The sequence below is a fragment of the Falco naumanni genome, chromosome 5 (assembly GCF_017639655.2).
Source record: "Falco naumanni isolate bFalNau1 chromosome 5, bFalNau1.pat, whole genome shotgun sequence".
In the NCBI taxonomy this organism is placed as follows: Eukaryota; Metazoa; Chordata; class Aves; order Falconiformes; family Falconidae; genus Falco; species Falco naumanni.
In genome coordinates this window covers 10881106-10908432 of record NC_054058.1, presented here as the reverse complement: position 1 = coordinate 10908432, position 27327 = coordinate 10881106, and the positions used below count along the sequence as shown (strand labels likewise).

The 27327-nt window shown below is 42.6% G+C and overlaps 1 protein-coding gene across 1 annotated transcript in view; it reads left to right on the top strand.

Annotated features, from left to right (window-relative positions):
* VWF (von Willebrand factor) overlaps positions 1 to 27327 on the top strand; it is a 145479-nt gene that overhangs the window by 8044 nt on the left and 110108 nt on the right. The window contains exons 8-13 of the mRNA XM_040595803.1: positions 8143 to 8267; positions 15262 to 15478; positions 17570 to 17692; positions 20235 to 20346; positions 22482 to 22528; positions 26755 to 26891. Coding sequence (XP_040451737.1) covers positions 8143 to 8267; positions 15262 to 15478; positions 17570 to 17692; positions 20235 to 20346; positions 22482 to 22528; positions 26755 to 26891 — 761 coding nt within the window. The remainder of the gene's footprint in view (positions 1 to 8142; positions 8268 to 15261; positions 15479 to 17569; positions 17693 to 20234; positions 20347 to 22481; positions 22529 to 26754; positions 26892 to 27327) is intronic.

Genomic DNA, 27327 nt, shown 5'->3' with positions numbered 1-27327 from the left:
ACAGGGTCGCTGCTTAGAATAACTGAAAAGTAATAGAGAAGGTGATAAGAGAACCTGTGTGGCTCTTACTGTATGAGGAAGGCCCTGACTTCTGTAACTTGCGTGGACATACAGATCTGTGATTTTAGCCTGAAGAACAGAATCGTATCTCAGCAATTCTGCCAGTCTTTCACTGATACAACAGACCTTTCATTTAAACTAATTTAGAAGGAATTAGAATTATGTTTGAGTTTGTTGTGTCAGTGAGGGACGTCACTATGCCCACATGTTGTTTGTCTCCTTGGCAGCCCTGCTGGTGGGGTGGTTCACACAAGCATTTTTTAAATTGCTCCAAGCAAAACCAGCTTTTCATTAATTCAGACCATTGTGTTTTTTAAGCTGTTGAAGCTAACTTCCAGGTGAGGGGCAACACAAGCAGCGCGGAGAGGTAATATTCTTTAAATGAAAGATCTAGGCAGCCTATTGATAGCCTAAGAAGCAGTTCACCCTTTTCTTTCCGCTGCGGTTTTTATTTGCTCTCCTTATAACTGAATTAGATCTCAAAGGTCAGCCCAAGCCAGGATGTGAGCCTGGTGTAATGAATTAGCGATCTGAGGGCACCGAAGGGTTACCTTAAGGTGGCCAGTAGACTGAACTCACCTGTTGAGGTGCCCATTGCTTCTTGTTAAAACCCGGGCATATTTGGTTTATCAGATGGGGTCCACAGTGCTCATCAATTAGATCTTATTTCTGAGCTGGATTTGTATTGAGAATAGATACAATAGGATCTTTGAGCTTCAGAATAATATGCGATAGAAGCACAGTGTGCAAAGGGAAAAGACAATGATCTAATGTTGCCAAGATTGTGGGCTCTCATCTGGAAACCCCTGGGGAGCACTATGCAGATCAGAATGTCAGAGGCAAAGGAAGAGAAATTACGCTCTAGGTTATGCATCAGGTGTTGTGCTACAGCCAATGCACTTGTCAGGTAGCTGAGATGCGTTAAACCTTCCTCCAGGTTTTTTAAAGGCTGGGCAGGCACCTGCAGGTGTACTAGCCTTTAAACTGCTTTGATTTACGCTGAAATCGTAACATTGTTGGGTTGCTGATAGCCCTTGACTGGTAGGAGGGAAGCCTGTAAGAACCACTGTGATGGAAAGAGGTCTGCAGCTGAAATGTTTTCTTCTGTCTCTCACAGGCTGTAGCTCACATGGTTTAAAAGCTAAGGCCGTACTTTTATATCATCTTTGTATCTGCCTGCATAGGAGGAAACTCATGTGATGTGATGGCCCATTTCTAGGTGGTCTCTGTGGCACCAGAAGACCAGACCACAAATTTGTGCAAAGTCAGAGTTGTCATGGGTAGAATCTAGCTCGTAAATGCTCTCTTTCATGTAGCATCACCCATTTTGTCACAGTTTCAACAAAATGGCAATGTTTATGTTGAAAACATATGAAAACATGATTTTTCCATATTTTAGGGGAAAAAAAAGGGGTTTAATAATACAGAGGGCTAGTTTGGTTGGAATTTGCTCCTAAGAAAGTGGGCTATGATATGTAACTTCATTAATCATATTTGAATTGTTTTGAGGTGGTGGTGAAATGAAAGGTGAAGCACCTGCTGTATTACTGGACATTACCACTTAATGCAAGTAAATAAAGCAGGAGTGAAGGGAAAGGTGTTTAAACTTAGTGAACTTTGTGTAATTGTTTTCTTTTCTCTTGATATATTTATGCTCATGTTCTATAATCTATCCAATCATGTGCCATTTCATGGCATTTTGTCTCCTCCATTTGTGTTTTGGTGTGGAAACTGAGAACTGGTAGTCTGATGAGAAGATAACACACATTGCTTCTGTGTACACTTCTGATTCTCAGGTTTTGAGGTTCTGGAGGTCTAAGTCATGGGATTCAAGCTGCAATACCCTAGAAAATGAACATTAGTAGGACTCAGCTTTGAAGGTAGTAGCCTTACTCAGTAGCTTTTGAACCTAAAAAAAAAAAAAAAAAAAAAAAGGAGAAAGGTCTCCCCAGTAGGTTAGTTGGGGTCAGTTGCAGACAGACGCTGTCATTCAGGCAGAGAATGGAGTGCCGAGGCACCCTCATTGACATAAATTGGTTACTAAACTAGTTCATCCTGCAGAGAATTGCTCATATTATGTCGAGGCTTAAACCCAAGATTGATTATCTCATATATAGTTGCTTGTTTATTGGACATGGCAGTCAAAGCAAGCCAGCTGCCCCTTGAGAGTTTGTTTTCTCACTTTAAACATAACTAAAATATATATATATAAAAAGTTCTCGTAAGCTTTCCAGGGTTTGGTGGTTGGTTGTTTTTCCCCTAGGTTCTAATGGAGGAGTTAATTTATCTGCTTTTTCTTGCCAGCTAGGCTCTGGTCCTCTGTAGCCATCCTGCGAACACTTCCAAGACTGGGTGATTGAACAGGCTCTGCTTTCTGACATCATCATGCCCTTCTAAACTGGTTGCTAGTCTTTGCTTATAATCAGAAACATGAAGTTGAGTCCTTTCCAGATGCTCAGCTATCTATGTGGCAGCCTTCAGCCCATGGCTTTTGTGTCTCATGATCATTGTCATGAGCATTTTACAACTGGGGATCCAAAGCACAGGCCAGAAAAGATGATTTACATGATACTACAGAGGAAATCTGGTGCACCATGGGGAACTGGATCCTGAAATCCCCTCAGGGCATGCACATATGAGCAAGTCACCAAAACCCCATGGTCTTGCAGAATGTCAGTGGTCAAAGGGTGTGCTCTTACCTAGCAGAAAGTGTAAGGTAATTTCTTCCCAATAAGAGAGGCTGCAGCGCAAGTTCACGGAGCTTATTTGTGTGCCTGTAGCCTCAGCCTTTGCCTTATATTCCTATTGGGCTGGCTCACGGTGATACTGCTGCAATAGGTGCTTGGATTTCTAGGTCATCATTAAAGTTTATTTGTGTTAAAGAGCTCATTCAAGTCCAACACAGATAAAATTAATTCATCATTTTTTTAATTTGTGCATGTTACACATTCTTAGAATCATGGAAGGAAAAAAAAAAAATTAACACAAATGAGTCCAGTGCCCCCTTAGGCTTTTCTTGGCACTTGCAGGAAGTGTGTTTCTGGGAATCTGTCTCCAAATTACAAAGACATTAATGATAAAACTATACCCATGGCTAATTTTGGATGAAGGCTTGATATTATGAACCTGCTGCAACTGTCAGCAACATATTCCAGCCTTCTAAGCTGCTGAAAATACAGAATATATGATACCACTGGAAAGTGAATATAGGCTAAACAGGTAGAAACAGACTGTCTGCAAAGAAAAAATTGATGTTTCAGGTAGTATTTTTGTTCCAGAAGTAGTATAAATGCATATGACTGAATATGCAACTTCTTTGTGCGTGGTACCTGTTACTAGAAGCTTTTAACACGTGTTCCAAGTTCACAGTGATGGTAGTGCAGATTATTTTTATTTTTCCCCTAAAAAAATAAACAAAAGTTTTGCTCATTCTGAAATCCAAATTCTTTGGCATATTAAAGGTTATCAGTAATTTTATTTTAGGCAAAATCAGAAGTTTTTGCTTGGCCTAAGTAAATAATCTCGTTTTTTCTTGCATGTTAATTTGAAAGTGAAAAGGATAGATTCACAAAGGAATTTAGCTGTCATTTACAAACAGCACAGATGAAGATGACTTGTCTTGTACCTGTGTCTTCATGATATGGCACTTGTCTAAGATGTCAGAAACCTGCATTCATAACCAACTCTACTTGTTCAGACTTTGGAATGAAATTTAGACTTTTCTGTTGAGGAGTGTGCCTTCATCACGGGGCTGTAGAATTTTGGAGATGGCTCTTTCCCTCTCTTTTGTTTAATATTATTAATTTTATATTCAGTGAACCAGAAAGGACAGGAAAGACTTTATAGTCCATGACTTCAATATTTCATATCATTAATTCGGTTCAAACTACGGATAAATTTTTGGTCAACCTTGCCAATAGCTTTGCTTGTCTGGAACCCTGTACTAAACCATGTAAAACTGTGTTTAAAAGAAACCAAACAAAAACCAAAGCAAAACCAAAACCCAAACAACACCCCCTCAAAAAAACCCACCCAAAACCAACAAACCCACCACCTCATTGCTTGCTAAATAACCAGCGTGTGAAGGTTTATGCACCTCTACTCAACGTATTGTAGTATTGCAGTGTCTTGAACGAATTCTTGTATATGCTTTACAGATGAGTTAACAGACCCGGGGAGAGTTACCCCCATGGGCCTATGGCCATATGGCAAAGCTGCAGGAGGTCCAGGGAAGGAGGTCAGGGTTCCTGCCTCCCACTCAAGTGCCTTGAGTGCCAGATCATTATTGCTAATGTTTCGCCTTGCCTGACTGTCAGGCTGAAAGTAAACAAGCAGCATACCAGTTTCAGATTTCAAAAGGAACTGGTGATTTTGAGACCCAGATATTATAGTGAACACTGATTTTTCCAGTCAAGAGTGAACACAGTCTATCTGAAAATCAGATAAGTGAAAGCAACTGTTCTGACAAAAAAAAAAAAAAGGGGGGGGGGGGAGGGGGAAGCCTCATGGAAAACATGTCAGTGTGGTGTGTGGTTTTGGTTGTATATTTTTTTTTATTTATTTTTTTTTTCTCTCCAAAGAGACAGAGACATGAGGGCCACAATTAGAGCACTAATAGTCCAACCAAATGCCCCTGGAGATCCTACCTGCTGCTCAGGTGGTTGGTATGTGACCCTCTCTTGGAAGACCTTACCAGGGTCACCAAAGTGGTGGGATGTTTCTGCAGCACAGTAAAAGTGAAATTTGGGTTGTGCTTTAACAGCTACCTCCTGAACCTGCCTTGCATCCTAAGATAAGACTGCACACTAACTAGCTGCCTGGGGTTCTCACCTGTTGCACAGCCAGTTTGCATGCTGGTATCAGTCTGTACTGTGGTCCACATCAGGCATTGGTTCTCCAAACACCTGTTTTGCATCCAGATACTTTGTTTTCATTACATTTTGTGACAGCATCTATTTTCAACCCACTTCCTGTGAGACTTGGACAAAACAAGTGCTTTAGCAAAAATCCCACCCTGGCGATATGGAAGGTTTCTGGGTGTATTGCTCTGATGAGCCCTGGCCGGGAGTTATTTCTCCAGAATCTTGGCTGCTTAAGAAAGAAGAAAATCCAAACACGGAAGAAACAGAAGGAAAACAAAACTGCTGTGTAGGAGAGGCAGTCACACTGCATGGTTGAGATGCAGTACTTGAGTAGGCACCTGAGCTGCCCGGCTGCTCTGTTAGTGGTATCACCTGTGTGCTTAAGAAACCCCAGGTTGTTTAGGGTGGTTTTGTTGCGTTGCCCCTTCCCCTGCCTTTCCTACCCCCTTGAGTCCTTCAGCAGAAGGAAATGGAGGTGTCACGTGAAAGGCAGCAGCGGTGGCAGCTGCTTTTCCCTCTGCCTGGAGTGGTCAGATGTGCCAAGGACAATTCTCCCTTCCCGATTTTCTTCCCCGAGCCTCATCAATTAGGTGAAGTATTTGAGAATCACCACACTGATCAACAGGGCACATCAAGCAGAGTGGCGTTTGAAATCCTCTCCAAAGCTAGCCTCTGCAGAAGCAGTTTATCCCCATGACCCCAATTTGTTAAGCAGCTCAGCAGCTCCCGACTCACTTCATAGCTTCACATTAGAGCTCTTCAGATGGACAGCGAAACCTTCTTGTCCAGCTGCTTTTCACCTTTCCGGGAGTATGGATTGCATCTTCCTGTGTGTTTGTAAAGCTGCTTATTCAGCAGAAATACAGGTAATCTGAAAATGCAGGTTCTATCGAATCTGTATTATTAGAAGTAATAACTAACAATATTCAGTGAAATACTGTGCATCTTCAGTGACTGCGTTGTTTAGCACTGAGGACAAAGCTTCTGGGGGAAAGTGGGCTGGCAAACAAGCACGCAAGGTTTTGCAGCACTCTCATTTTAGAGTCATAGTGCCTCTCCAGCTGTTGCCATGGGTCACTTCAGGTTACAGTGGACAAATTGCAGTAAAAATACACGGTCAGCTGATCTCTCTTAGTTCATTATCATCCCAGATTTGTACTGTCGTACGTTGAGGAGGCTTACCTGGGGCAGGACTCTAAGCTAATGAGCAACCCCAAATTGTTCAAGTATTGCCTGTTCCAAACAACTTGTAGTTTAGTTTAAGGGCCCGAGGACTTTGCAAGGAGGAAGAACTGCTCTGGCAAGTTGTTGGCAAATCACTTGTGCCTGTAGAATGGTCTGCTAATGTACTGACAGGTGTTGGCAACAAGAGTTTGAACAGCAGGTTCCAAAAAAACCCCAAACAATCCTACAAAACTTCTGAAACAGTAATTTTGAAAAAAATTTACTTGAAGGTATTAATCATAGAATGGAGAAGAAGAGTTAAAATAGTATTATTCAAATATTTCATAAAGAACTACATAAGAGTTATAAATTTACAAGCATCACAAGAAAAAGATGTAAAGGAGGTAGAGAAATAAAAAAACAGATGACAAGCATTTCAGGGCCAACAGCTGTCCCAACCTTCAAATCTTAACTTGTGGGTCAGTGAGGACCTGGTGGTACCTGCCAGTGGGAAGCCCAACTTGACCGTGCGTTCAGAGCCAGAGGAGCACTGTTTCAGAGCGGAGCCCATCTCCTATTATATATCAGTTAGCATAAGGCTGCATTAGTGCAAATAAAGGGGATGTATTTAATTTCGCACCTTGCTTCTCATCAGATTGGATTTTGCTGTTACTCTAATCTTTACAATCTGTGGTAATTCTGAAGGCTTGCGTTCTTGTTGGAGGTTTGTCTTTTTCTGTGCTGAGCTTTGGCTGCATAGATGAAAATTGCATTCTTTTTACCACCTCTCCCTGTCATTTTTTCCTTGGAGTCTTCCTCCTTTGACATCTGCTGTGGGCCTAACATATGCTACGTTTATAAGCCCCTAATTGCTAGTTTACAAAAAACTCCACTAAAGGCTACTGGCTTTATTACATCTACCTTAGAATTCCCAGTATAGTTTTCATGATTACGTTTTAGTTTAGGAACAGTTTTAGTATTTAGTATATTCTGTGTTTGCACTTAATATACAGTAGTTATCTCAAGGAAATGTTTATTATATGTACATATCTATTATTATAAATATAAAAATATTATATAAAATACTTGGGAAGCATTTCTTTTGTTTCACATCATATTTCAACATAGTCTTTGCATAAAGTCTTGGGAATGTATTAATGGTGGCAACTGATACTTTCAGGCAACACAGCAGGGTTTTAAAGAGTTAAAGTTTTAAAGTTACAGAACCGAGAGCCATGACATTAACTGTTTTGTAGCATGTACCCACAGAAGGAAGCAGAGGTAGTCCTGGGATCGCTCAGGCCATGGGAGGAGGGAACATTCCCTTTCTGGGAGGGTCCCCCTTATCAGAAGGATGGAAGCAAGAGTAGCTGAGAGGTGACCTTCATCTCCCGGGAAGCAGCAGCCATACGGATTAACTCCTTCAGTTTGGCTTTCATGCCAAGTGGGTGCAAGTCTTGCCAAGCCTGTGCCAGGAGCTGCTGGTAATAGGACAGAGCATGTTTCAGGATAGCTTACACAGTAAGATTGTGGAGCCAACCAGTCATGGTATATATTAAATTTCTTTGCACCCAAGATTTAGTGTCAGATAGAAGGAGAAAATCAAGGCTAGCTGGGATCAGGAATACTAATACTTTCTTCGGTTAGGGAGAGCAGCTTCATTTTTCTTGCCTCTCTAATAGGTCTTGTGTTTTACTGACAGCTTTTCAATAGTAGGAGAATGTGTAGGCATGCTTAGGCTTCTGCAGATTATAGCTGACCAGCAAATAATTCCTACCACATTCATGCAGGTATGAGAAGTGCTGGGAGCTGCTTTCTGCAGACTTTAGTCTATTCTTGAGCTCAGAGAGGTCCTCTGCAGGAGGCAGACAGCCCAGATCACTTAAAGTGGTGTTTCTACGGTCATTCTATTTGGAATAAAAATTAATGTGATACAATAGGTTTTATTTTTTAAAAACAGCTTTCAGCAGACTGTGAGATTGATACTAGCCAATGATGACCACTTGTTGCTCAAACCCCTTAATATCCATGTGCTTCTCCTCTTCTTCATTCACAGGGACCCTTGTGGGAAACAGTTACGATTTTGCAAACTCCTGGGCTTTGCACAGTGAAAACAAGCGGTGCAAGAGAGTGCAGACTCCAAGCAACACCTGCAACATTTCATCTGATATTGCAGAGAAGGTTGGTGCTGCAGGAATACCGTTTTGGTTTTGGCCCCTCTCTACCTGCAGACAGCTTGCCTGCCCTTTAGCAGAACACAAATGCTTCCTTGAATCCATGTCTGTACCTAACGTGGTCCTCCTTCAGCAAGCGGGTAGGATGTGAAGTGCAGGAGATACCTGTTTTGAGTTTCTGAGGTGTACTGTGGTCTGAGGTAGTTATACTGGGCACTCATCTTGCTGCTGCACTGGAACAAGGTTCATGGTACCTGGAATTAACCACAGGGCTGGCAGTGGCCATATGTAAGTCCTTGCTGTGGTGCAATGAAGCCAGGTGCAGACAGAAGGTGGAAGTGACACATCCATAGCACAGGTCTGTGCTGTCTGTGGAAGTTCTCAGCCTCCCTGTGAGCCAGCGTGGGGCTGGATGCAGGATGCAGCATGCAGCTGTGTGCTTGCAGTTCCTGAGCTGTAACTATATGCCCTCCCTGCAGGCTCTGGCTGGTGCTAGCAGGAGGATTTCTGCACTGGGCTGCCCAGTGCTGTAGAGAAGTGGCATTGGAGGCTGCATGTTATGACCAATGTCTTATTTACTTACAGCGTTGAGAAAGGAACAATTTACTCACTACTTAGTGAATGCAATTCTGCCCTCTTACTGTACTCTGCCTGTTGCCGTTCTTTCTAAAACTGCAGTGCATGTATACCCTCCCTTCCTCTCCCCCATGCCACAAGACCCAACGCACAAACATCAAACAGATAAACAAAGAAGCCAACAGCTCATTTGAGCCTGTAGTGTGAGCTGCTGCCAGACACTTCGGTATTACTTGAGAAAGGTGTGTATATGTGGTGCCTGTAGAAAGAGGTAGTTAGTTCCCTTTCTGATCTTGCCAACAGGGAAGTTCTGAAGCCTCTGTGGGTGTCACCACCACAAATAGTATTTGTAAATGTATTGCAGACCTGGGGGTCACCTGAGCAGGGAGGTTCTTTAGCCAGGCTATTTTTAACAGAGGAGATGTTCTCTGTAGGTGTTGCAAAGGCTCTGTGCTACTATTTCCCTTGCCAGAAGGAGGAGGAGATTCCTTCAGCTATACACATAGATAGTAGCTCTGATTATTGAAGAAACACAGAACTGCTTGTCTCAGCCAACTCTGTGACCCCCTTTGCTGCATCATCCTTTTTCTTCTCCTCTTTTATAAGTATAAACATGTTCCTTGTTTCCCTTAGACACAAGGTGAACACATGCAGATGGTCACCAGCTCAGGGAGGAAAGTAGCTTTGAATATATACTGACCGCATGTGGTATTACAGGTTATGACTGTCGTGGTGTATTGAACTGTCATCCATTGAGGGTTTTCATCTGATTTCATGTACTCTGTTGTAAATCAGAATGATCTGGTGGGTGCCAGGTTTAGGTTTACAGCCAAAATTTAGCCATCAGTTTCTAGCTATACAAATCCTGCAGACCTATACTTGTTAAACTAGGCTCAAATAATTTCTCAATAGTAGTAGCACTTCCTGGAACACATCTGCTCTACAGCTACTTTGGGTGCTGTTTTCCTAGTTACCTGGAAAATGCTGATTCAGACAAGCTTGCAAAGTTCTGACTATTTATACTTCCACTAAGCTTTTGGACGGAGACGCTTGTGTTAGACACAGCCTGAAATTCAGTGATGCATACTCGTGCCCCTTGGCATTACAGCTTCAATCTTGCAGCCTAAAAACTTGGCTAAGGAAATACAGCAGTGATTTCAGGTTCAAAATCTCCAGCCTATGTTTGTTGCTTGAGCTGAGCTGCTGTGTGCAAGGGGCATTTCTGTCATGGTCAGGACTGATTGAACACCTGGCTTGAGCAGTGGTGCATGGTGCTAAGGGTGCGACCAAAGCGTGAGAGGTTTCAACCTGGCTGAGATGTCTTTTGAGGGTCAGGACTGCATTTTAAACCCAGTTACAGCTCTAGAGCAGGGCTAGGTCTTGTGACTAGTAGTGGCTGCTGGAATTTTATCTGTTCAGGCAAGTTTAATGTTTAGAAAATGTCAACATTGCAACTGAGGACAGGGAGTGGCATACAGGGCAAAATCCTGTCTGATGGGTAGACTGCAACTAATGCTCAGTTTTATACAGATCATCTTAAATATTGATGCTTTGTGGGATAAAAGTTTGCTCTCCCACAAACTGGGTGAAATTATCTTCTCTCTCAAGTGAGTTCATGAGCTCAGAGAATTTAACATTGGCTTAATTTATTCACTGGGCAAGAATAAACACAGCACTATTAATAGAAGTCCAGCAAAACGAGTGCCTGCTGAAGAATGTTTTTAATAGTGTGCTTTGTTTGCTTGCTTCAGCTTCAGGAATGTAAATCTCAGTCTCCCAGCCTCCCTCCCCACCAGGCGGTCAGCTGCTAGGTGAGGAAAACAACAGCTCTGGTTCAGTGCGTCCCTCCCACCCTGTCCCCCCACTCGGGGTAGAGCTGCAGTTTTCTTTGCCCTCTCCCCAGCATCCTTGGAGTGGTGGCGTCTGAACTCCTTTGCAAGATGCACTGAAGCCAGAAAGCCCTGTTACTTTTATCTTCGGATCATAGAAAACACAGGCTATTTCGTGTTCTTTAATAAGGAAGAGCTCTTGCCTTGATTAATTGCTCCATGTATCAGCTGAAGGTCTTGAGCCAGCTCACACTCTTACCCTACTGTTGCTCAGGGCTTTTCCCTGCCCTCCACCTCCAAAACACTCCCCATGCTCACATACATGTTTGACTGCAGAGAGGTCTGCAGGTATGGTTTATTCTCAGATACATGTATTCCCCTTACAGGGCTGGATGCAGCTTGGCATCTGCATGGTGGAGCTGCTAGCTGGCCACCTCGTCTTGTGGCCTAGAGAGCATGCCAAACTGGCTAGTGTTGGAGGGAGGGAGCTACTGCCTCCCTACCATGCCCTGCCCTCTCCAGCTGCTGTTTAAATAGGAACTGAAAAGAAAGAGCTGCTCTGTGTTGTCAGATCCATTTCTTGACTGCTCAGATGCGATTGTTTAGGCTACCTGTTCAGTGTCTAATTGCCTCTCAGATGACTAACAGCATGGGTAATTTGGATCTTGACGTATAAAACGGAGTGACGTGGATAACTGTGGTAATGGGGCAGCCTTGAAAAAAAAAAAATGTTTTAAAGCATTGCGATTGACTTAGGTGCTCTTAGATGCTAACTTTATTTTCTAGATTTCACCTCTAATAGAAGTAGTGCGTGGAGGCCGAAGTTCACTATTCGTTTTTTCTTTTTTTCTGGTTTTTTTCCTTTTTTATTAGGAAACTATACCTATAACATGTTAGGTGTGAAAATGACTGAAATTAAAAATCAATTCATTTCTGCTTTTGCTGAAATTCAGCTTTTGCTGCAATTGGTAAGAAATAGTCCCACTCCCATATGCAATAAAGAAACAGCTTTGATCCTCAGATCTGAAAGCAAGTGGGAGAGGTTCTCAGCTTTTTGACTGTAATTTGTAATGGTAGAGATCACAAGCAGGTCCAGCAAAGACATGGATATACAATACTATAATACATATTAGGTGTGAAAATGAGACCCACTGTATCTAAAACCTCATCTTTCTGCTTCTGAAATATAGGGGTTAGCTCAATCAGCATTCAAGTGAAGTGATTTCTGTGAGTTGCTACTATGTTTGCTCAAATGTACAGCCAGCATTTGGTCTACTAAACATGTTGGCTTTGGATGCTTTTTTGCTTGGAAAGAGGGGAGGCTAAATCATTTTTCCTTTGAGTGAGCCAAAAGAAGATGTATTCCGAAAACTATACCAAATTACGGCACCAAAATATACCCTTCCTGAAAGATCTGTAGAAATACTTCTGTGTATCTATATACCATAGTTTAAATTCAAGGGAATGAGAGGGTGTCTCTGCTTTCTTCTACTGCTTTTTAGATTATATCTCTTTAATGACCATTCTTAGGCAACAGACAAATGCAGTTCATGCAACAGCAGAAGCAATGCCACAGAAATTGGAAGAATGTACAAAATTCCACCTACAGCTCTGTGTGGTGGGACTAGGGCAGAAAGAAGGTCAGCAAATTTATGGTTGTTAAGGGTTGTCAGTGCCAGGACACTGCTAACCCATTTAAAGAAACAGTGAAAGCAGAAATAATGCAGAAGTCAAGGGAGAAGTTTCAAGCCCTTCACCTGTGTTTCAGATAGTGCAGTCAGTTCTGCTACTTTTAATCTTGCAGCCACCTGTACTCTAAGCACTGTTTCAGCCTGAGGCTTCACTCCCTGGTCTGTTGCTTTTAACTAATTCTTTGTGTGGAGCCACTTCCAGAACTGTAGCTCCATGAACAGGAGCACTGCAGCAGCAGCTGAGACTGACAATATCTGGTGCTTATGGCATATATATATTGTCACCTAAGCTAAAGAACAAGGGCCTCTCTTAGTTCAGCCCGATATGAGTTTTAAAGAAAGAAAGGAGAGAAAATAAAAACAACTTGCAGAATGGTTGAAGTTGGAAGGGATGGTTGGAGGCCACCTAGTCCTACCCCCTTCTTGCAACAGGGACATCCTAGATCAAGTTGCTCAGGTCCTTGTCCACTCGTATTTCAAATATCTCCAAGGGTGATGGTTCCACAGCCTCTCTGGACATTTGTTCCAGTCTTTGACCACTCTTACGGTGAACAGGTGCTTTTTTTTTTGTTTTGTTTTGTATCTATTTGGATTTAGCCATATTTCAGCTTATGTCCATTAATTCATCACAATAGTTGAGAGATGTCTAAAAGATGGGAAAAAATCAGCAATATTTTCTTGTATAAAGCCAGCAGCAAATCTGAAGCAAGTTGATTGTCAAGAGAAAATTGTTGCTTTCTAACATGTATCGCTTGGTTTCTTGATAATCAGCTAGAGCTCTGTCATTAGGTATGTTGTTACTGAACAAGACCAAAGAATACTACAGGGGGGAAAAAAAGGGGGAGGGTTTCATTTTAAATCTTTTCTGTGTGGAATCTCTATTTTTGAAGTCACTTTCACATCAACGTTTACTGGTATGTAATAAACACGGTCCTAAAAGAGTTCTACTAGTTTTACTGTTCAGTGGAACAGATGAAGTCTAAGTTCTGTTGTAACATAACAGTTGAGTTGTATTACCTTTTTAACAAGGCTATTACCTTATTAAGAAAACTTATTAACACAGCCCCTAAATAGGCTGATTGCATGTACTGGTTTTCTGTTGCGTGTGATAGTATCTGGATCAAGGTTTTGATCCGGGAGTTGCTGCACTGCTCATCCTCCGAATGGCTCTGAGCTCACTCTCAGTTATATCAGTTTCATCTTGAAGCGCTGCTTTAATAGCTTTTTTGGCTGCTTCTGTTGTTGTTACTTCTACCCTTAGGGCACTTTTTCAGCTTTCTCATACTTCTGTGTAGTCTTAGAGCAGCACCAACCACCATTTATGCTGTTCCAGCTCCCTTCCTTCTAGTCTCTTTTTCCAGCTGGTTCAGCATGGTGGCTGCTGTCTGGGCATCAGAATTCTTTCAGGCTGGGGCTGATTTTCTGCAGGACAGTAATGTTCAGCTTTCTGATGGTGCTTAGTTAGCATAGGTTTAAGTTCCCTGAGGCCTTTCTCAGAAAGCTCAAACCCTTTTTGTTTATGTGGTTGTTCACTGAGCATTTGCTAAACTCTGAATGTATTCCTAATGGGCAAGACATTTCTGGTTGATTTGTTTTCTTAAGCAAGAGTTCTCTCCTGGTTCAGACATGTACTCGTTTTTGCTGATCACCTGGACAAAACACCCTTTAGCAAAAATGGTCTTTTCTACTCAGCAGTTTTCCCCTACAGGTGTACTATCTGCCATTCAGAGAAGACATCTTGATGTCTGCTTAACTCTGTGGGGTTTTTTGTTCCCCGTTTTTCATCTCTCCCCCAATTATTATTTTTTTACCACAACAACTTGTATGTGCTGTCACTTCAGGCACTTGTTAAGGTATTCTGGAATAATGCACTGTTAATATGAAAGACTCTGAAGAATGTGCCCCGCTCCCCCCCCCCCCCCCCCCCCAACACCTGAAATATACAGCATGGTTACATCTGCTTATATGAACCAGTGACAAATAAGTAGGAGAAAGTTGTGCTTCAACTGTTTGTGGTAGGGTTGTATCAGAAAATTGTTTTCCCACTTATCTAAACTCTCTCATCCCTTTAGAAAGCTCCACTGAGGACCTCAGACTCACTGGACTGTGAAATAAAGCATATATAAGAGAAAGTCTATTTGGGATTTGGGAGAGCTGTTAGCCATAAACTAAGTTTTCCTTAGGTTTTGTTTCACGTACAGCTAAGTTTCCTCTTGTTGCTACCCCATCTCACCATGCAGTCCTCTCCTCCTCACACTAGCTGTCACCATGCTGATTTAATTCAGGAGAAGAGCATAAAAAATTGCTTTTTCCCCCCTGGGTTATTTTCGTGCTATTTATCTGAGCTAAACTGACCTGTCGTGCATTGGACAAGCCAGCAGGAATGACAGGAACATGTGGCCAGAAGTGGGAAAAAAATTTGATTGCTCAGATTCCAGTCAGACTCCATCGTTCACTCTGAAACTTACTCTGTTCCCTCATTATCCAAAAGATGGTCTGGGCATTTTTCTTCCTAAGTACCTTAGTTGTAAGTTACTCTCCCCTGCTGTGTGCGTCTTCCTGGTACTCCAGACACCATCTGGTTCTTCGCTGGGTAGGAAGCAGTTCTTTGTTTCTCTCCATTTCCTCACTGACATATTTCTGTGTGAAATATCCTTATATGACACTCTGTAATAATCAGCATATTAATGTACCTTTGTGTATATATGGATGTGGCTCCCTACTAGCTCTTGACTATGATGTTATTTAACAACATGGTGGTATTACATAATAATCATGATGTTATTTAACAACAGTAGTGACTGTGTTTGGAAAAGTTGGGGCTTCTCCCTTCTTCCTGAGACTACAGTAACTAATTTTGCCTCTTTCTCTCTCTTTCTACCTTGCTCCTCAATTGTTTGTGCAGGGTGTCATAGAAACTTGCCAGCTGCTAAGAACATCTTTGACCTTCTCCCGGTGCCACCACAAGGTTGATCCAGAGCCGTACCTTGATCTCTGTGAAAGAGACATCTGTGCCTGTGCCCAGGGCATGGACTGTCACTGCTCCGTGTTCCTCGATTACGCAAGAAGCTGCGCTCAGGAAGGAGTGATTTTGGATGGGTGGCCCGAAGAGAGCTCATGCAGTAAGCTGACAGGATTATTCTTAGGCTGCTTATCCCACATGAGATCATTCCTGCCTTGCAGATTTATATGCTGCAGCTAAACGCAACTGGTGCTTTTTCAGGGTGTTGATTCAGGCATGGCAGGTTAAAATCTGAAGTGCCTGTCACTTCCATTTATGTAAAGTGCCTTTGCTCACTCTCCCTTTCAGCTCTCCATCACCCACTTTTTGCTAGAACTGGTTGTCCCTAAGGCAGGTTGGTTTGAACCATATATGAAGAAGATCCTGAGCTGTTACAGGACCCACCTTGGTATACAAAGTCATTGAAGACTTATTTGATACATAGACCTGGATGTTTAGGAACTATTTCACATATGGTTCAGATATATGATATTATCCAGCCTGTATTTGTCAGTGTCCTGGTGAAAGGCTCTCCTTAACATTTTTTTGTAAAGACAATTGTTTCATCCTTTGTTTGCTTGAACTGATTACAGTGAAATTGAGATGTTACCTTTATTAAGCCAAATTTTGTCTAGGTTAGAGATCCTGATTGTATCTTGAAGTGCTGCCTTTACTTAGCCCAGTTTTACTGAGGTCAGAAGTCCTGATTGCATCTCTGCCAAGATTTTGCAACAAGGAAGTGTATATGTTGACTGGGATAGATTACTTTTATAGAGGAAAGGTCATATTTGCACCCACCATTGATATACACATATACCTCCACTGGAGAACTCTGGTTAAATACATAAACACACAAGTGAATAATAATAATAATAAAATATCAATCCTCTAATATCATATTCTCGATGATTTTTCTCATGTTTTTACATTACACAGGAAGGTCTTAGGATGTAAATTGATTTCATGGGGTAACTGACTGATTTGTACCGACAACACTTTCTTCTCTGGTAAAGATACTCTGTTGTTGGCAACCACCGCAGAAAACCGTGCCTTCAGGTTATGGTTAGGGCAGGAAGATACTGCCAACCACTTGTTCAATGGAGGACCAGGGAGTCTTATTTCTAGCAGTAATATTTTACCTTTCCATTGGGACATAAAAGAGATCTGATGAAAATTTTTCTCCTTGCTCAGGGTGCAAGCCAGAGAACCCATTTTTGCTAGGGCTGTCTGTAAGTCTAACTAGAGACGTGAGTGAAATGAATCCCTCTCTGTTCCCAGGAATTACAGAGCTCACGTCTAACCCTTGACTTCACAAACCATATTTTCTTAGAGTCAGGAAAAAGAAGTGGCCTGCTGCCACATCTGGAGCTTAATTTTCCATCACCCTCACTTGTGTATGATGCTTTCTCAGGAGATGATGATGATGGTAGTTGCATTGGAGGCATGAAACGCTCTGCTGTGTTGGAAGGGCTCTAGTGCTGGGCACACTGTACTAGTACAAGCTGATGCCCAAGCTCTGGCAGCACAGAGAGCAAGACCACTCCTTCGTTACCCTCCCACCTCCTTCCATAGAGGATCTGCTGGGAAAGGGCAGGCTCTGATCTTTCCTTCCCACTCCATGCCCACGCAGTCTTGCTGGGTATGTATATGCATCAGAATGAAGGAATGGCTATAATGTGCACTTGCCTAATGGCATAGCTTACATAATGACAGCAGTGAAGGTATCACAGCATGGGTGTTATCCTGTGCTGGCAGTTCTCTGGAAAGAGAAGGATGGGATTTCAGAGTCTTAACTGTCTCCTAGTTCTCTCTGGAAACATGGAACAGTATAATTTCACAAATGAGTGGAGTAACTGCATAGCTTAAAGCTACAGAACATGCTTCTCTATCCAAAGTAGATATTACGGCAAAACATCTCCCCATCTTGCATTGTTCTTAATGCACTTGGCTTTAGTTACTAAGGCTGAATTTATTAGAAAACAAATTGGCTTTAACATCTTAAGTATTTACTGCACAACCTGACAGATGATGATACTGCAGCAAACTGAAAATCAAGCGTCTCTTAAATGTTGTGCATCTGAAAAGGGAATCATTGATTGGAGAGGACATGACCTTTTTGGTGTCTCCGTGGTTAAGCCTTTGATAATTAGGGATTTATTTATTTAAGAGTTATTGAGGAATTTGCATTTCTAATTTCTTTTAATTTTTTCAGGGCCAAGATGTCCAGTTGGCATGGAGTATAAGGAATGTGTATCCCCTTGTGCCAAAACCTGCCAGAGCCTGAATATCAATGAAGTGTGTCATGGACAATGTGTTGATGGCTGCAGCTGCCCTGGTAATTTATTTACTGGGTTATTTAGGGAGAAACATTTGGCAGTGATGCTACCTATTTTATTAGAAGAAGGAAAGCTGTGTCTTCTCTTAGATTTTCCTGAAATCAGAAACACTTCTCTTTTCTGGGACCATGCCCTACAATAAACCAATTTCTATAATGCCTGTATGCTCACTTCATGAAAGGGCCATTTTTCAGACCCAACTAAAAAGTAAATGTTTCTGTGAAAGTCAGCACCGTCCAATACTCTAGGATTGCCTTTCTTTCTTGGTGAGGGACCGCTTACCATTGCTGTATCTAGATTCATTCTGAATTGCTTTTGGTTAGAAGCATCCAGTTAGAGGAAGAAAGAACAGAGAATAGACTGATGGAGTTTCTTACAGAAAAACAGTATGTGTAGAGCTCACGCTATAATTCCAAAGATCTTCATGTTTTTAGATGAACAATTTCACTTATTACTGCATCACTCATACAGGAGATTTGATTGGCTTAAAAGGGGGCAGCCCAACAACTGCAGGAGAAAGGTTTTGTTCCTGGCTGCAAAGCTTCATATGCTCCCATTTCTAGCTGGTTTTGGTTGTAGTTTTTTTTTGTTTGTTTGCATGCTTTTAAAAGGACTATCTCTGCATTTCAGCCTTCAAATCTGGACTCTGTGTGAATGCACAGAGATATTTACTGCCTCCCTGTACAAGGTACCAAGTGTGATGGAGGTTTAATGAGAACATAATTGGGTTTCCAAAACAAGGCAGTAATGACAATGTCAACCTTGTTTGAGTCTTTGTTATTGCATTCAAAGCTTAGTAGTTTCTCATTTAGCTGCCAGTCTCTTACTGGAGGTTTGAAGCTGTCACTCTGTGGCAGGACCTGGGAAGGTGCACATGAAGGGTGACAGGTGATGTAACTAGACACAGGAGCTTATTCTGTTGTGAAGGATCTAGCTATTATATTTGTGCAGTCCTGGGGGTGTTGGGAAAAGCTGAAAGAGATGAATCCACTGGCTGCACAAGGACTTTTGCTATATTCTTCCTTTGGTAGCTGCACTGGTCAGTTCAGCATAGGAAAGGTCTAAGAGGACAGGAACTGAAGAGCAGAGGAACAGGAGTTCAGCAGAAAGGGTACTGCATGAGTAGATGGGCAGAAGGAGCTGCATGAAAAGAAATAATTATCAGCAGTTCAAAACTTCTACTATTACTTGTTGCATGGTCAAGTAGGGAAGAACTTTGATTTGAGTTCTATAGAGAACTTAGGAGGATCTGACAGATGCATAGCGGAATTTAGAATTTAGGATGAGGATTATACCCTCGCTTAGCTTCCCTCCAGTGCTCTAAGACTAAAAAGGATACATTAATGAATGTGGTTTTGGGGTTTGTTTGGTGTTTTTATTTTTTTCCCCTTAAATGCACCACACAGTTCCTTGAATTGCTGTAAATGGAATTCCTATTGCCAAGGAAAAAAGCGGATGTTCTGCTTTCTTGTGCTCCCTGGAGAGCCACACCACTCTTAAATGCTCAGATCTTATTTTGAATATCTCTCACTGGAAGGATTTTCTCAACAACAACGATCTTTCCAGGCAGCTCTGTGGGAAGAATGGGAGAAAGGGAACTTACCTGTGTCTCACTGTCAGTGGTGGCTGCTGCTGCCAGGGAAAAGGGCCAAAGTCTCTGCAGGCAATTGGAAGGAGTCCCTCAAAGAGGAGGGAGAGGGGTTTTCAACAAATGAAATGTTTTGCTACAGCAACTCTTTTAAAAAGGGAGGAATATCAACTACCTCTCAACATGGGGATCTAAGAGAAAGAAACTTGACCTTTCTTCTATTGCTAGTTTATAGTGCAATCTTGGACAAGTCTTGTAACTCTTCTGTGCCTCCGTTTATCTTTGTAAGATAAAATACTCTCTATATAGAATAGGTTATTATAGTTGTGTAATATGGAAACCTCAGCAGTTGAATCCAAGTTGGGAAGCTGGCCCTTTCACTTTTTGCTTCTGCAGAAGTTGAGATGAGAAACCACAGCTCCACATGATAGTATTTCTTTCTCTCAGACCCTGTCTGCTAGACTTCTATGGTGTCCAACTTTGTTTTTTCATTCCCTACTTTGTCTTCTGTCCTCTTACAACAAATACAAAACCTGTCTAGATACCCTTTACTGCAGTCAGTGAAGTGCATGTGTTTTTCCAACAGTTAAGTTACTAGACCATCTCTGATCAACCTTGATCGTGTTCCCTATGTTTGACTCGTATATGTTCCAATGTTTGTGTTTTGGACTTGGGGATTTTCTAAGCAAAGGGCTCTTCTGGGAGCACCAGAAATGCTCTGTTCAGCACGTCCTGAGGAAGAGGCAGCAATAGAAGGAAAGTAGACACCAGCCCCGTGAGGCTTTTTGGCAAGCCTCATTCTTTTTTATTATGGCTGTCTGTGACTAACTATGGATAATAATGCATATGAAGTCTTGCCAAAGTATATGAAGAACTAGAAAATCTAATCGTATTTATGTTTGTGTCCCTGTCTGTGCGTGGCATGTGCGTCTGCCGCTACCTGGTCTATGCAGAGGGGGAGCTCCTTGATGGTGAACATTGCATTGAAAGCTCCGACTGCTCCTGCATCCACTCTGGAAAACATTATCCTCCTGGCTTCACCATCTCCCAGGACTGCAACTCATGGTAAACTCCGTGTTGCTCTGGTGTGGTTGATGTTGCTCTAGATAAGTACTGCACACTGGTTAGTGACTGTTTTAGATGATCTTTCTGGAAATCTCTCTACTTCTAAAATTTTTTCTTACATTGGCAAAGACCTGCTTTCTTATTGGAAATGCTAGCCCCTTCCAAGAAATGAGCTGTTCACAAAGACAAAACCAGCTCCGCTTCTGAAGGGATATTTGATCTGATAGAACAATGTGAGGGTCATAGTCCTTCAACAGTAGAGAACTACCTGTTTCCTGTGGATAAGACAGACCGGCAGGTTCCCATGTCTGGTTAGTGTCAGCGGTGGTGTCTTTGTTTTGACTTCCTACATTTATTTAACCTCTAACCCCATTTCTTTCCAAGAGGAGTTAGCTCAGGCATGTCCTTGGAACTTCTTGCAAAGCTAATGAACCCAGCTGCATGGCTCATGATTTTTATTTTGCTCATAAATGCCAGCCTGAAGGGGGAGGCTAGCTGTCTAAAGAAAGGAAAGGGGAATGAGTAATGCATTCCTGATCTGGTTTTGTGTCAGTGTGAACATTTGTGGAAGGGGTTCAGACATCTCTGTGCCCAAATGTTTCCAATTAGAGTACAGAAGAAGGACTTAATGAAGACCACCATATGCAGAAGAAAAACTGCCTATGCATCATAACTATTAACCAGAAGGTTTTAATTACCTGCACTGTGTGTCACAGAATATGATCCATAACCGTGACATTAGCATTTTTTCCTTTTCCCTGGAGCTGTCTGTAGCTTTAAGCTTGGGCACATTGTTCAACCTTAGGTGCTCTTGGGAGATCAGTGCTGCCTGATAGACTGTTAGAAAATGCTTCCTGTTATTCAAATTTGAGACTGCTGTAGAGAACATCATTCCATGGGCTTTTCATTTACCATCCTCAATAAACTGACTCCCAACAAATGGTTTTCAAGGGCTGGGATAATGAAAGGAGTAAGAAAAATCTAGCACCTCTTGAAAATTGATTTTGGCGATTCTAGGATTGTCTGGCCTGGTATATGCCAAAGGCACAGGAATGACAGCCATCTCAATCGCTATCAGTGCATGTTGCTGGTTACTAGTAGGGCCTATGGGGCATGGTGCTAAATCCACCACCCAAAACCATTAAAGCAGAGACAATCCACCTCCTTGCAACTTGCACAGAAAGAGAAACCAAGCAGAAGGAGCTTGAGTCAGCAGTGTGCTGTCAGAGTGATGGTCTGCTGTAGAAGAAGCCTAGCTGGCCAGTGAAGGAAAGGGATCATTGCTCTCTTGTGACAAACTCGTGAGGCTGTGACCAGAGTATTGTGGCCAGTGCTGGGCCCCCACTGTGAGAGAGAGGATTACGGACTGGAGAGAGTCTTGTGGAGGACGCTGGAGATGATCACAGCAGGGGATTTTATGACATGAGGAGAATCAAAGGGAAATAGATTTATTTGAAGGCTAATGGGGGAACTTTCACTACCTAAAGTGGGGTTGTAAAGAAAACAGGGCCAAACTCTTCTCAGAGGTGAACAGCAAAAGAACACGAAGCAATGGACACAAGTTGCAGCAGGAGCAATTCTGTTTAGACACAAGAAAAAAATGATTCCCCTTGAAATGGTGCAGCCCTGCGATAGCTGCCTAAAGAGGCCGTGGGACCTCATCCTGGAGATCTCCAAACTCAGATGGACGTAGAACTCGCCCACCTGATCTAACTTTGAAGTTTCCTTCTTTGAGTTGGGGGTTGTGGTATGTGATTTTTCAGGAGGTCACTTCCAACTTTTTTTCTCCTATGATTCTGTTGTGTAAATAGACGTACCTTGAGAACTGTATTTAAAACTCATTCCATTTCAGTGGAATGTGGTTGAAAACACTGTTAAACACAGAGCCTTGGTGGGGGAAAACATGACTTCTTGAGTTATGCAGCCGTTCCACCTTATATTACCAGCAGTTTCTGTTGAATGATGCTAAGAAGGGATGGATATATTAAGAAATGAGGTTATGGGAGAGGAAAAGGATGTTGGGGACTGGTCTAATTTCCCTGAAACAGAAGTTCATGTTGCAATTATTTGGGAGAAGGTTGCAACAGAAGATTTGAATTAGTGTACTCTTGCCTAAATTGTCATATGTTTCCTAGCATTTGTCGACGTGGCACCTGGATCTGCAGCAATGGGGAATGCCCAGGTATGTTGGCTGTATTCTTTTCAGGTTTTGACATGTAAGCCTTGCCTACATCCCTCCCACTTACGTCCCATTTGTATTTTTTCCACAGAAGAAGTGAATCTGTCTTTGTTCTTACTTGCTTGCTCCAGTGCAATCCAGATGGGATCATATTTCTAAGTTCTTCTCGTGAGACAAGCCAGACATTGTACTGTATTGTTTATGTGTACCAATGAAAAATCCTGTCTGGTGAGAAGAGCGGTCCTCTTTTGATTACTTAGTTTACCAAGATAAAAGGGTCTGAATGTTCAGAGGATTGGCTTTCAGGTAGAGGAACACTACTGGGGTTCTTTGACCAGGTACCATTCCTTATTTGATTGCTTGAATCAGCATACTTTTGTTGATGGGACAGTTTGAAGTACAAGGAGTAGACTGGATCACTTGTAATACTCCATGAGCTTGGAACCCAATGGTCATATTACAGGTTAAGGAGCTACAACCCCAGGGAGAGGATGGCTGCCCTGCCTTCCACTGTGGTGGCAGATTGGAGAGGTAGCTCTGCAGATGTTCTTGCTCCTCTTTCTCCTACTCTGCTTCCCAGGCTCACTGGTACTGGTGGCTGCTGTCACGTTTTTTTGCCTACATGGGGAATGTGACTTCATGCTGTGCATTGGCCAGCAAAGTGCCACCTTCCTTGTTTTCTTCTGCTAGTTCTGTAGCCCATCGCCTCAGTTCCTGCACTATGTTCAGCCTGCTTGACCTGGAACAACATTTGACTCTGCTTGCATTGTGCGCAGAAGTCTGCAGGGAGACAGCATGTCTCTTTATGGTTTTGTTCTCCTTGCTTTTGGGAGCTGAGAATGGGAGGGATGAGGAGACTGGGGTTATGGCAGGACAGGAAAAGAGAGAGCAGGTTTTTTGGGTTTGGTGGTTTTGTTTTGTTTTGTTGAGATGAGACCGTGCAATCCTCACAAATTAGGAGGATTACATCAGTCTTAAAATGGCTATCAAAAAGTCTGTCCTTCTATTAACATTAAGCTTACCCGACCCATCAATGCTCTGTTTTCTCCTGCTTTAGACTGAAATAGCATTTGCCCTGAGGTGTCAGCAGTAAAAAACCCAACACAATGAAGGGGAAGTATGCAAATGTTCAAAATAGAAATATGCTTGAGGTATTCACTAAAGATTTCTCCAAGTGCAGGGAATCTCACTGTCTAAAATGCAGAATCAAGGACACAAGCCCTAGCTGATTTGTTACGTCTTTTAGCTAATGGGTAGCAACATGCTGATGAACAAGAAATATTTATTTTTTTTCAGTTTTTACCTAAGTTATACCTCTTGATGGCCTTGCTTTCTGGGCTATGATGAATGTGGGCTATGTGGGCCAAATTTTTATCATCAATTCCAGCCATGTTTTCTTCATAGTGATTATAGAAATGAAGATAAGCTTGGCATTGAGACTTGCTGGCAGATGTTGATATGCAGCCTCATGCAAGAGGGAATATAACATTGCTGCCTTTTTCCGAGTTGAGAAGCTGTGCCGAATGACCAGAAGTCAAAAAGAAAGGCAGCTTATTTTTGTACCTTCCAGCAATACATCCAAGTCACTTTTCAGCTAGGTTTGTGCAAGGCTGAAGGTGCAGCTGTTTTACACGTACCTGCTAACATCTACAAACTGTACTGAGACAGTATGGAAGGGCAGCGAAGCCTTCCAAAGCAGCAGTCCTTCATCGGAGTAGCAGCCAAGTTTATGTTGTTACCTGTTCTGTTTTGTCTCTATTTGAAGCAATAGTGCAGCAATTTTTTATTGTTGGTTGATTATTTTTTCAACAAATATTTCTGATATCATGTGTCACAGAAGGTTTATGTACTTAGACTCACATAAGTTCCAAGGTAGTTCCATTTTTTTTTTTTTTTTGCCAACCTGTTTGTCAGGAAAGGTTTCTTTATATTGTGGGAATGAATTTCCTACCTGTAAGTTTGGTGATAAAGCTGGGTACCCAGCTGGAGAGAGTGCTTCAGAAGGCAGTAGCTGGCTAGCACTACCGAGAAGCTCTCAAGCTGATATTGTAAATTAATTATAAAGGCAGTAGGTTTCAGGAAATCTCACGGGACGCATTACACCAAATGGAGTAGATAGAGGGACCCATAAGAAGATACTTTGCCGCAGGAAAGAAATTTTCCTTCCAGGAGCAATGACAAAGGGCTGGGACTTGCCTTGGGTAGCGGTCCCTAGCTCTCCATGCTGCAAACCTGTCCTCTTGGTTCCTGGTTGCAAAGAACGCCCTGGAAATCAAACTGTGCATAATATGGTGGGTTATGCCTAGTTTTTAAAAATCTGTTCTCCACATCTGATAGCCAGTTAGTTGACTCTGAAGTTGAGTAGAATAACATTTGTTTTACCTTTGTGCAAGTTTAATTGGACAGAACAGAAAGTAGGATTTCCAGGGTGAACTAGTAAATAACAAGCCACCTTACTCTGCAGGGGATGACAAACATCCAGTGGGTGCTGGACTTTTCTTAGGGAAAACCAGAGCTGTGCAAGACTGAGAATCCTCAGGATCTGTGAGGTGCTTTAGCACAGGCTGGTTTAAGATGGTTAACACTGAATGTTGAAGAGGGAAGTTTGCACTTTGATGTTCATAGACAGATCTTATGTGAGACTCAAAGGCAGTGAAGAGAGGATAACTCATGCGGTTCATCTGCCAGGTTGTAACATTTAACCTTGCTCCATCCTCTGACAGTGGATTGCTGCTGTAGGCCCAGCATCTGAATTTTGTTTTGGACAAGGAGGTCTCTGCCCACCTTGTTTGCCATGGGGCCATCTCATAAGTGTGATAGTCTTCACATATGAAAGAATTTCTTTGCAAGCTCTGTGGAGGTCTTTGCAGAGACGCTAGCATAACAGGGTAATAAATCCCAGTTGTGGCACATGAATGCTGCCTTCCTGGAAATGAAGAACCACAACTTACCAAAACATTTTCAGATGCTGATATGCTTACATAGCCTCTTTTTGTAGTAGAAGGGTGGGCAAGCCAGACTTTCACATTATTCTGTAAGGATTTTAGATGTAGCTATTGTAACTATGGAATTATTTTCAACTTTATGCTAGTTAATTAAGACAATGGTTCAGAGTCAAGTCCAGCATAAATTCTGCCCTTGGAAGAACTCCAACACTAATTATTTTCTAGCTCTTCATTTTGATAAGGTATTTTTACTTTCATGTTATAATTACTTATGGGTATTCAAGGCAGCCAAACAAAGGAATCAACAGTTTTTGGGGGTTGCATTCAAGGAGGCCGTTGTGAAGAAAGTTTTCAGACACTGTTTCCTTCATAAAACCATACTGCAATACTCAAAAACTATCAGTACAGACACAAAAAAGGGGAGCTCACAATCTGCCCAGACTCAACTGTGAAACACAGACTGAGAATGAGACATCTCTGCAGCAGAAGAGCAGAACAGCAGTGAGAGTGCAACAAGTCTCACTGCAAATTTTGATTTTCAACTTAAAAACTGCCTGTATTCTGCAGCCAGCTCCATGGATGCCGATGTGCTCCACTGAGCTAAGTAAAAGTGTATTTAAAATGTGTCATGTCGGGATGCTGCAAGCATCTGCATAGGGGTAAAGGAGCAACACGTCCTGGCATATGGTGTGTGTGACTAATGCTGGGTAATCCTGAGTGTCTTTCCCAGCTCTGCCTGTCTTAGGCATTAATACTTCCATTCTCCGTGCCTGTTTCCCTATTGTATAGAGGGAAACTTAGTTCCTGCATACAAGAGAGCATGAATGGCTGTTTAAGATTGGTCAGTGCCACCAGCACCCATCACTTAGGTCCGAGGTATGACAGACTGCGGAGAGCTTGAGTGACTGAGCTGAATTTCCAGGGCCACTGAGGAAGAAACAAATCCACTTCAGTGCAGAGAGCTGAGCCATTTGCTGATGTCCTCATGACCCTTGTTTGTAACATTATATAGGCTTTTCCGTAGACGTGAATTTCAGCTGCTGAGTGCGATTTATACCATATTCCCCAGCTTTTGTTGGTGCCTGTGTTACTACTGGTAATGACTTACAGGAATAAACAGTGAGATAAGCATCTCGCCGGTGCTTTCTGGTCTGCAGGGAACTCGGGCCTTGTGCAACCTGCTCTGCTGGGCTTCTCTTCCCCCTCAGCGGCTTGCGGGGGGACGGGGGGGGATTCTGCTCACAGCTGGCACTGGGGTGATTCATGGCACTCTGCATTTTTCAGGAGAATGCTCCGTCACTGGCCAGTCCCATTTCAAAAGCTTTGACAACAAGTATTTCACCTTCAGTGGGATCTGTCAGTACTTATTTGCCAAAGACTGCGTGGAAAATTCCTTTTCTGTGATCATCGAGACCGTGCAGGTAACGGCAGCCTTGGCCGGTGCCTGTGGGCCCCTGCGCGTGCTCCTGAGGGAGCGGGAAGGGCTGCGGGAGCGGGATACAAATTGCAGAGGCACAGGCCAACAAAAGTAATTTTCCTATGAAATAATTAGTTTAAATAACAGATGCAGTCTTTCTCCTTAGATAATAAGCATTTAGCTTCTCCTGGTGGCCATTCCCAGGAGCCTACCTGGAGGCTGAGGTTTGTCAGGAGGTCTGGGGAAGGAGCCCTGGCTGCCCCCGTGCCAGCTGAGCAGAGGGCACCTCTGGCGGAGCACCCTGAGGGATGGTGCCTCCTTGATGTCTGGGGAAAGGACATTTCCTTGGAAGCCGAGTAGGGTGCCCAGGCAGAGCAGTACCTTGAGTTGCTTTCCATTACGTCATATTGGTGGGTGATTTCTGTTGCTCGCTAGCTGGT